This window comes from Pogona vitticeps, chromosome 1 (genome assembly GCF_051106095.1).
Source record: "Pogona vitticeps strain Pit_001003342236 chromosome 1, PviZW2.1, whole genome shotgun sequence".
Classification (NCBI taxonomy): Eukaryota; Metazoa; Chordata; class Lepidosauria; order Squamata; family Agamidae; genus Pogona; species Pogona vitticeps.
Genome location: NC_135783.1, coordinates 124,225,462 through 124,236,486, shown reverse-complemented (window position 1 = coordinate 124,236,486; position 11,025 = coordinate 124,225,462). Strand labels below are relative to the sequence as shown.

Genomic DNA, 11,025 nt, shown 5'->3' with positions numbered 1-11,025 from the left:
GATTTGGCCAGCATTTTTTGTCATAATATATTCCAACAGACATCTCATTGCTTGATTTTGCCGTGGACTGTTCACATTTTAACTGCCTTCTCTTCAAGCCTGGTGCGAGCTTTATTTTTAGCCAGTTTTTAAAAAGTACTTAGTGAGAAGATTTCAGAAGACTGCATTTATTTCCAATTTATGCAAAAATCTGTTCTCTTAATTTTCCTTTCTATTTATCTTATCTTTCCTCCAAACTACAATTCTTGATTTCACACCAACTTTATTGTGTAAGTGGGGAGAGACATTATTTTTCTTATAAGTTGTTGGCAAAGTATTTACCTGCATCATGGCCCTCATAAAAGAAAACAGTTCAGATCTGCTAAGTTTTTGAAATGGAAGCCTGTCAGGTACCTGCAGAGAAGATAAATGTTAAGTTCCCTTGCTTTCTATTGGAGGTTTAAATGTATATTTAGAAATAAGTTCAACTGTACATTCGCAAAAGGGCCATAATCCATATATCACACTCAAGAAGAGTAGGTGTAGCACAAATAGTCAACGAAGCACTGGACTGAACTAGGTTGAAAGAGGGAAGAGATAGTTATGAAATGTTCTTAAGGGACCCTGTGTCGGTTGTTTGTGTCCGGCTACCCTCCCTCACGGAATTCATTGAGGGGGCCAAAACCTGATTTGCTGGAATTAATTCCATGAATGAAGGACATGCAAAATGTTAAAAGTTCAATCATGCTATTCATTGATAAGAGGTGATATTCATGTACTGTACAAATATTATAGTCACCTTAAAAAGTGTCCCTGTGGTACAGAATGCAGAAGTCCAGAGTTCAAATTTGCCATCAGTCATGACACTCACTGGATGATTTTGGAGAAGTCACTCTGTCTGACCTACCTCATAGGACTGAATACTGAACTTAAAATGGGGAGGAAGAGAGTAATTTATGACACTTTGAACTCATTGGAGGCAAGGCAGGATATGAATACAGTAAATAAATGGTAGGAGAATGATTGCAGAAAATCATGTAGGTGGGGAAAATCCTCCGCTTTCCCATTGGCATACTTCCTTCCTGTTGCTTGGGAATATTTCCCATGTAGATGAGGGGATTATGGCTGGAAGGAACTCGATACATCACACCTGCTGAAGCGAAGTGTAGGCCTGTTGGTTGGTTGGGTGGCATCTGGGAAACTAGAGGTATACTGCCTTCAGTGTAGTGGAAGGCAAGCAGAATATGATTCTTGTACACCTTAAAACAAAGTGGCCACTGCTCACTTCCCACCAGCAGCCAGCAGGAGGAGCCATTCACCTGGATGACTCTGGGACATCTGTTCCTCGAGGTCTCCTTGTGTTGGCCGGTGGGGAAGTGGACTTTTATCTCAGCATTACCTTCATCTTCCTTCTGTGACACGGGGCTCCTAGACAGCCTGCCATCCAGATGGTACCCTGGATGTTTTCCACTCACATCGCTGACCTTCCAATTTTCTATTCCAGCTGCCTCCGAGGCCACAAGAAACCAGACTTTTCTCCTGAGCATAATCATCCTCTCCAAGTCAGTTTGCAGCATGAGAAAAGGAGGGCAAAGAAATAAGGAGTCTGTTCCCCCACCCCCACCCCGTCTTCACATAATGAATGTTTGTGTCAGGCCCTACCATTAAGACTTATTTTCAAAATGTGAATCCCTTGGTCTATTGAGATACTGAATAATTCCTCCATCACCTGCTGGGATGTATGATGAGATGGCAAGGAACTGTTCTCTTACTGCCTTGTCAGGGGACATTTTATTCTGTGATCAGCAAGAGAACCCTTACAACGTAGGCATATCAGAATTATAACCTTGCGAGTAACGGATAGCAGCTCTATTTGCAGAAGGAGAAAACACACACACCCTAGAAATTTTTCAGACAGGATGAGGACACAACCACAGGAAGCAAAGCACCGGTCCACATAGCAGAATTTGGCACCATCTGGTTCCTACTTAAAAGGTTCTTATTTTTAGTGCAATCTATTTTATCTCTCACTAGAGCACTCTTTCCATTCAACCTGGAGATGTTCATTCTCCTGTGAGACGGGTTCCACACAGGTCTTTTAATCGTTGTTTTACTTCTGTGTAAGTTTACCTAGTTTACTTGCAATACTGAAGGAAAGAAAAAAAAAACACAGCATATATTCCATTCATATCACCAACAGCTATTAAGTGAGTAGAATTTCCATCTTGGCACAGAGAAGGACCTGACCCAGATAAAGTAAATAGAGCTAACAGTAATATGAGGTCAACTGAGGTGACCAGGCTGCAGATTTGGGTTGCTACACAAGGACAGTGAATTGCTAATTAACTAGTGACCATTGTACTTTAACTTCCATGAAAGCATTGGTGAGATTTGGCTGGCTTTGTATCTTGCGCACCTTGACTCGGTGGGTGGGTGGTGAACCCAATTTGCTTCTATACCACAGACAGGAAATTGGCCTTGGGCCAGTCCTCTAAACCACTGGTTCTTAACCTTGGGTTACTGAGGAGTTTTGGACTACAACTCCCAGAAGCCTTCAACTGTGCTGGCTGGGGTTTCTGGGAGTTGCAGTTCAAAAACATCCGAGTAACAAAGATTAAGAACTACTGCTCTAAACAAAGACAGGATTGCAAAGATACCCACTACATGTGAACTCCTTAAGGAGGTTCTCATTCAGTGTCTGAAGCATGTTGGGGGGGGGGAACACAATGACAGATGAGACTTTTTTTTTTAAAAAAAAATCAGACCAGAGGACATGAGGAGTGGACTTCCAGAGGCAGCTTTTCCTCCAGTGGATCTCACCACCAGAACTACCACCAGCACCATTTTATGATTGCTCTGTTAAAATGCATTAAATTACAATACAATGGTCAAGGATCAATGTTGTTGCTTAAAATACACTAAGGAAAGATTTTGCAAAATTTAGGCACATCTGTTCAATCCCCCCCTATATTTTTCATTTATTTCATTAATAGTCTAATTTCTTTGAATTTTTGAATGTTTGTGGAAATTGTTTCCAAAGGGCTCGCAACATCAAGAAAACAATGAAAAGTCAACAATCTTCACTGAGAATGGCTGGACCCTGGAGCCAATACTGATTCCATGTAATTAAGCACATTTGTACATATATATTAGGCATAATATACAGTGGTGCCTCGCTTAATGAGGATAATCTGCTCCAGCGAAATCGCTGTAGAGCGAAATCCTCATTAAGCGAAATAAAAAATCCCATTGAAACACATTGAAAACCTGTTCAATGTGTTCCAATGGGCTGAATAACTCACCATCCAGCAAAGATCCTCCATAGGGGCGGCCATTTTCAGTGCCTGTAAAGCGAGGAATCCGTCCAAAAACACAGCAAGGAGCCATTTTACACAGTGGGCAGCCATTTTAGAGCCGCCAATCAGCTGTTTTAAAAACGTCTAGCAAAAAATCGGTTTCCGAAGCAGGGACCCGATGGTCGGGAAGCAAATTTTGCCCATTAAAACATCGTTTTGCGATCGCAAAACAGTCATTGTACAGCGGTTTTGTCATGTAACAAGGTAATCATTAAGCGAGGCATCACTGTATACCATTTCTGCTTGTAGTGAGAAGGGTTAGAAGTTTTCTGAAGCCACTTTACTTTCTAATAGCAGTCTGCCTGCTGTGAGGAGTACTGTGCATTTAAAAGCTAAATAATGACCAAGAATGAGCCCACCTCACAGAAGCAGAAGACATCAAGAAGAGGTGGCAAGAATACACAGAGGAATTATATCAGAAAGACTTGGATATCCCGGACAACCCAGGCAATGTAGTTGCTGACCTTGAGCCAGACATCCTGGAGAGTGAAGTCAAGTGGGCCTTAGAAAGCCTGGCTAACAACAAGGCCAGTGGAGGTGATGGCATTCCAGCTGAACTATTTAAAATCTTAAAAGATGATGCTGTTAAGGTGCTACATTCAATATGCCAGCAAGTTTGGAAAACTCAACAGTGGCCAGAGGACTGGAAAAGATCAGTCTACATCCCAATACCAAAGAAGGGAAGTGCCAAAGAATGCTCCAACTACCGCACAATTGCACTCATTTCACACGCTAGCAAGGTTATGCTCAAAATACTACAAGGTAGGCTTCAGCAATATGTGGACCGAGAACTCCCAGATGTACAAGCGGGATTCCGAAGGGGCAGAGGAACTCAAGACCAAATTGCTAACATGCGCTGGATTATGGAGAAAGCCAGAGAGTTCCAGAAAAACATCTACTTCTGCTTCATTGATTATGCAAAAGCCTTTGACTGTGTGGACCACAGCAAACTATGGCAAGTCCTTAAAGAAATGGGAGTGCCTGAACACCTTATCCATCTCCTGAGAAACCTATATGTGGGACAGGAAGCAACAGTTAGAACTGGATATGGAACAACTGATTGGTTCAAAATTGGGAAAGGAGTACGACAAGGCTGTATATTGTCTCCCTGCTTATTTAACTTATATGCAGAGTACATCATGCGGAAGGCTGGACTGGAGGAATCCCAAACTGGAATTAAGATTGCTGGAAGAAATATCAACAACCTCCGATATGCAGATGATACCACTCTGATGGCAGAAAGCGAGGAGGAACTAAAGAACCTTGTAATGAGGGTGAAAGAGGAGAGTGCAAAAAACGGTCTTAAACTCAACATCAAAAAAACTAAGATCATGGCCACTGGTCCCATCTCATCCTGGCAAATAGAAAGGGAAGATATGGAGGCAGTGACAGATTTTACCTTCTTGGGCTCCATAATCACTGCAGATGGAGACAGCAGCCACGAAATTAAAAGACGCCTGCTTCTTGGGAGGAAAGCGATGACAAATCTTGACAGCATCTTAAAAAGCAGAGATATCACCTTGCCAACAAAAGTCTGAATAGTCAAAGCTATGGTTTTTCCTGTAGTGATGTATGGAAGTGAGAGCTGGACCATAAAGAAAGCAGACTGCCGAAGAATTGATGCCTTTGAATTGTGGTGCTGGAGGAGACTCTTGAGAGTCCCCTGGACTGCAAGGAGAACAAACCTATCAATTCTAAAGGAAATCAACCCTGAGTGCTCACTGGAAGGACAGATCCTGAAGCTGAGGCTCCAATACTTTGGCCATCTCATGAGAAGAGAGGACTCCCTGGAAAAGACCTTAATGTTGGGAAAGTGTGAAGGCAAGAGGAGAAGGGGGCGACAGAGGATGAGATGGTTGGACAGTGTCACCGAAGCAACCAACATGAATCTGACACAACTCCGGGAGGCAGTGGAAGATAGGAGGGCCTGGCGTGCTCTGGTTCATGGGGTCACGAAGAGTCGGACACGACTAAACGACTAAACGAACGATGAGCCCATGATAATTTCTCATTTACAGCCTGAAGAAGACAAAAGCTTTACCTGTTCCTTTCTGTCTCCTATGTGACAGAATGTCATAACCCACCAGTGGAATCTCATTGCCATGCAATGTAACACTTACTTTCACTGCCACAAGTACTCGAAACATAATTTAAAGACTTGCCCTACTTCCATGTGACAGCATTTTGCACCCTTACACCCATATTCCATCATGTTTGTGCATGGTTCATGGACAGGTCAGTATGATGAACCACTGGTATCATGAATAAGGTAGTTTTCAAAGCATCCTGGAGGCAGCTCATAATATTTTGTGCTGGCTGAAATCCTGTTGCTGAAGTTAAAGCAAAGCAAAAAGTGTGCTGCTTATATACCACCCCATAATGCTGAAGGCACTCTCTAGGATGTTTGCAATTTTATTTTGTAGGCTACACATTGCTCCCCTCCACTTCGGAGCGAGCTGTCTAGTCAATTTCCTGACTTTGGAAGAATGGGAGGCTGAGTCAACTTTTGAGCTGGCTATCTGAGCCTGTCGGGATTGAACCTAGGCTGTGAGCAGTCTTGGCTGCAGTACTGCAGTTTAAGCACTGCACCATGAGGCCCATTATATCGGCAGTCACAGCAAGTTTCTGGAAAATAAACAGTTCTGGTTTCTTAAGGCTAATGTCACATCACCAGGAGGATGCTCCAGCTCCAAGTTCAAAGAGCTGCTCAACAAGAGCAAGCCAATTTTCTACTCAAGTCATTTTACTAGATCATTTCTATCCATTTCTTTTTTTGGCCTGGGTCACTGTATTCTGACCCACTACATATTCATTCAATAATTTGAAGAGAGGGGAAGAATGCCCCGCCAGTTCAAGATCAGAGCTAAGGCTACCTCACGTCAACTCAAGCTCCACAAAGCCAGGAAATGGAAAGTTGAGGCTTACACTGAAAAAGCATGAGTCACGTCAGTGATCATCATATGCGGCATCACTAATTATGCTTGCTTAAACGTCCCCTCCATGCACCCACATTTTGCCTTGGTCTTTCAGGCTCAAATCCAGATGTGTAGGATAGAATGCCTTGGACTGGCAAATGTGCCCCACTCTCTCTTGATCACTTATCACCTTGTGGAGCATTTGGGCCTTTATAGATTGCTACAGGAATACTGTGCAGTTGTCCAAGAACAAACACCATTTCTGTTTGACACATCTCACACAAAAAGGTAAGTACTGAACTGACAGATAAAAGTACTCACTGTCAGCAGTTACTGTTAGCTACAAATCTGGGTTGAATTTACCAAGATGTCACTAGACTGAAACACAAGTACAGGTAATCAAGAATGATTTAATGATTAAACACAAAACATTAACAATGCAAATATTTCAGACAAGCTAAAGGGTTGTTTTTTTAAAATTTTAGCACACACATATTTAGACAGCATACTTTGAATGGTGAGGCTGCTGTGTGAAATATGTAAAGACTGCAAATCTGTACCTAGAAACCAAGACACGTAGCACACAAATGTGGAGAGCATTTTAAAAAAGAAACACATACATACACACACACACAAGTAAATTGGTGCTGCCTGTCATTTAAAAAAGAAGCAAAAAATAAAAAATAAAAAACCTGCAAGGTTGAAAGGAAAACATATGAGCTCCCTAACATCAGCTGTGCAAAACCATTGTAAAATTGATATTTATATAAATATCAAATCACAGTTAATATATAAACTTGGGCATTTGAACAATAGAATGGCTTGACACAAATTACAGTGAACAACATGTTAAAAGACTAAAACTCCACCATATTACAGAGTATACCTGTTAACAGACTCCTGCTTTTACAAAGGGCACTGCCAGTGTGGGGTGGGGTGGGGAGCATGATTTTACAGTAAACAGTAATTTCAACAAGTGTTTCTAAATAAATCTTTACCAAGGCAAAAAGTACAGGCGAGAGGAACATACGTTAAAGAAAACAGACATTCATCATGAACTTGTTTGCACCTTTCTCCATGGATCCCTATGGTTCAATTTGCACATTTTGCAAAAAAAAATAAAAAATCCACCTTTCATAGTAGGCACATTTTTAAAGTCAACAGTTAGACTAAAGTGTGTGTGAATTGAAGATGTTTTATATGCCCTAGGAGAGGTTCCTGATGTCTCAGTTTCCCCTTACAGCTGTAGCATCCCTTCTCCTTTCAGTACTACTTCATTCATTCTCAAGGACCCTTTTTTTTGGTGAAGAGGAAAGCAGAGAAGTCCCGCTCTGCCCATGGAATGCCACTTTTCATTCTTGAGATGCTTCCTGATGTTTGCTACAGAAACAGCAACAACAACTGAAATGCCAACCTGACTATGAAAATGTGAAATGTCAGAAATACCCTGAAATCGCTTTTTCAAACTGAGTTTGTTTCTAAGGAAGTTGGTACATCACCGCTCCGGTAATTCCCAGCAAACGGCTTTGCAGTTAGGACACAAGATACATTAAGCTGGGCTAGCGAGGGGTTCTCCTGGGAGACTCTGTCTCTTTAAAACGAGACAAAGTGAAAGGGGTGGGGGTGGGGCAGCTGTGGGACAGGAGAGAAAGCCAGTAGCGACTCCTACTCAGTTCTTTCCATAGGAGGAAGGGGCCCCAAAAGAAGACCCCCATTGTGGACTCATTTCACACATAGCAGGCAATTTTAAAAAATGGACGGAGCAGCACTTCCAGGCTGTAACCTGGAAATGACAATTGAAAAAAAGGGAGTAAGAAACTCTGGTCAACCCATATTTTCCTCTCTCCTGTCTCCCTTCCCTAGCTCGGTGCCTTCCGAATGCATCGGGCTGCACCCTGGACTGTCAGAGCCACCCAAGACTGGCTGAGAGTGATGGGAGTGACAGTCTAGTTGGAAGCTCCAGGTTGAGGACAGCTGCTGGAGGAGAGGAGAGGAAGTGCCTGTTTTCATGGCCCCGGTCTCTTTTTTTATGCCTCCCTCACCACCCAACCCTGCATCAAGAGCTTTAGTAAGAGAATCCTGAGGGCAGAACACCAGCCCTCTGGCCCCATGGAGCCTGCCCATCCCTCCTTGGCTTTGAGAGTCAGGATCCCGTTCTAGACATTATTTAAGTGCCAATTAACTTTCCATTAGTTATGCAAATTAAATGTTAATCGAGAGTTTACAAAATACTTCTGCAGACCAGTGATAAAAACTAGAAAGATACAAAGCAGGATGTGATCTCTCTCCTTCCTCCTCCTCTTCTCTCATCCTGACAGGAATGTGTGGCCTCTTTCAGTGTCTTTCATCACAAACCGGTCAGCAGCATGTCCACCATTCCTAGTTTTGTGGTAGTATGTAACAGACTCTCAACACTGCATCGCACACATACTGTGTTCAGTTGACTCATAGAAGGTGCAAACCCAGAGGCATCTTATAGCAACCATTTTACACTTGAGAACCCTCCAAAGATCTATGGATGATACTGGTGGTAAACAGCATACAGGAAATCTCTGCAAGTGAATCCCTTGCTTTTCCCAGGCTGCCACGTACAAAACATATCCTTATATACATAGGTGCTTTGCATAACCAAAACGATGCATATCTCTTGGCTATTTAGCTACCTGTATGAGAGTCTAAATTGTCTCATGAGGAGATGTTCTCTAGAATAAAACATTTCCATACATTTTCAAACCAGTATTAAGTTTTGGGCCCTGCTTTTATTTTAACTTTTAAGGCATGTGTGTTTTCAACTACTGAAAAATAAAATAAAAAAAATAAAAATTAACTGAACAACTTCATTGTACAAATTACAATCACATGCATTATCTACAGTTAAAAAATATGAGTTTGGGTTACAGTTTTTGAAGTTGTGAATCATAGTTCAGCACCTATCATATTGACTAGTAAGGCAACAGCAGTGTCTATATATATACATATATATATATACATAAATAAATGTATATATGATATATACTACAATAATACTCCCTTCCACAGTTTATACCTGGGCCTGCGACCACCCAGTAGTATCAACATCATCAACTTTAGGCTATGGATAGTTTCTAGGATGTTTTGCACTGGTTAAGTCCTACATAAATCAACACTATTCTAGGCAGGAATAGTTACAGTAGCTGTCAAGAATTATCAGTGCACAACACATATTGTGCTTACAATCAGATGATTTTCGTTGTTGTTGTTGTAGTTGCCCGGAATATCAAAATGGTTTCTCAGTTTGGTCTTCAATCCTTCCTTTGTTTTCTCTGCTTCACATTGTTCTCAAGGAAAGAAAAGCTATTTATGTACCCGTTCACAGCAGCCGTGGAACCATTCTGGTATTCTTTCCTTCTTGAGGTTGCCTTTTTGTTGTAAGTCTAAAAAAACACACACAAAACACCGTCGTACATTTTTGCCACAGCACAATTTTTTTTTTAAAAAATAAGTAAACAAAAAAGAAGGGGGCAAGTGAACGGATTCAATGATTTTTTTTGGACCAGCATCCACCTACACCTTCGTCTTGGCTTAAGGCCAAGCAGCCTGGGTTTAGTGCAGACACGACAGGCAGACAATCCCAAATTTAAAAAAGGGATCTTGGAAAAACTCAGGTTTGATATCCTGGTCTGTGAACAGTACAACTATTTGCATAAACCAAAGCTTCTCATATGGGAATGAAACAAGAAGGTTTGGGGCAATTGCAACTAGAAATGTTTCATTTCTCCCTGCCTAGTCTTTACCACCATTTAAGGAGCTGGCTAAATGTCATCCTGCAGCGTTTGAGAAAGCATCCTCTTCAACATTTTAAAAAATTGCCTCGGCCCCTACAACGTAAAGCATCTAGAGCTATTGTGTACACTTGTTCTTCCTCAGTTACCAAAGGAGAGAACTCAGCACGACTTCAGGTTGTCTTATGCATTATGCAACAGGCCTAAAGCAGTTTAAAAAGTATTTTCACCTTTATAATCACATACACTGCATCCAAACTTAACTGGACACCTTACCATAATTGGCCCCAGTTCTAATAGCTTGTCAATCATCCCAAAACTATTTCACCTGTTGACAGTGCATACAGGAAACACATACCTACACATGTAGTCTACACTGTTTACATAACTTCAGAAAATGAATACACTTTCTGTAACTAACATAAGTCAATGGAAGTTCGGCACAGCTGGGTTTCTCCATACTTAAGACTAAAGTATAAAGTAGCTCTGGCTACTAGGCTGAGCAGATTTCCTCGTCAGAAAGACCCGTACCACTTGTTCAATTACTGTATCACATGCCCTTCCTCCTTTAACAGCATGCAGTTTGGCAGCTTAGGGACAATGTTTTTTTTTAAAGAGAGAAACAAATGGAAGGCAGTCTTCTCTTGCCTTGTTAACACAGAGTTCCAACAGCGGTCATGGGAAGTGCATTTCTGTCACAAAAGTGAACCTCCTGGACAGGAGATGCTTCCCAGTGAGTGCAGGTACTCCTCCCAATTCAACTGCCTCCCTTCATTTGTCACATGTGGGAAGCTGGCTGAGGGGATTCCCCACTGTACATTAATTAAGTCTAGTCTTTAGTTTTATTCACTCTAGGTCAAGGTTGGGCAACTTAGGGTTCTCCAGATGTTCTGAGACTGACCCTACTCCCCTTGTGCTCTGGATTTTCTCTTCTGCTGCCGCAAAGTATGCATTACTGCTTGGACTGGATTTTTAGTATTACTTATGTTTTCCACTTCTGTGTTTTCCATTTCT

General features: G+C 41.8%; 1 protein-coding gene across 2 annotated transcripts in view; it reads right to left on the bottom strand.

The window, feature by feature from the left end:
- Positions 1-6,640: 6,640 nt before the first annotated feature.
- Positions 6,641-11,025, bottom strand: part of ELOVL5 (ELOVL fatty acid elongase 5) — a 64,434-nt gene continuing 60,049 nt past the window's right edge. For both annotated transcript variants that reach the window (XM_020813826.3, XM_073000462.2), the window contains exon 8: positions 6,641-9,663. In XM_020813826.3, the coding sequence (XP_020669485.2) occupies positions 9,532-9,663 (132 nt within the window). In that variant the 3' untranslated portion in view covers positions 6,641-9,531. The remainder of the gene's footprint in view (positions 9,664-11,025) is intronic.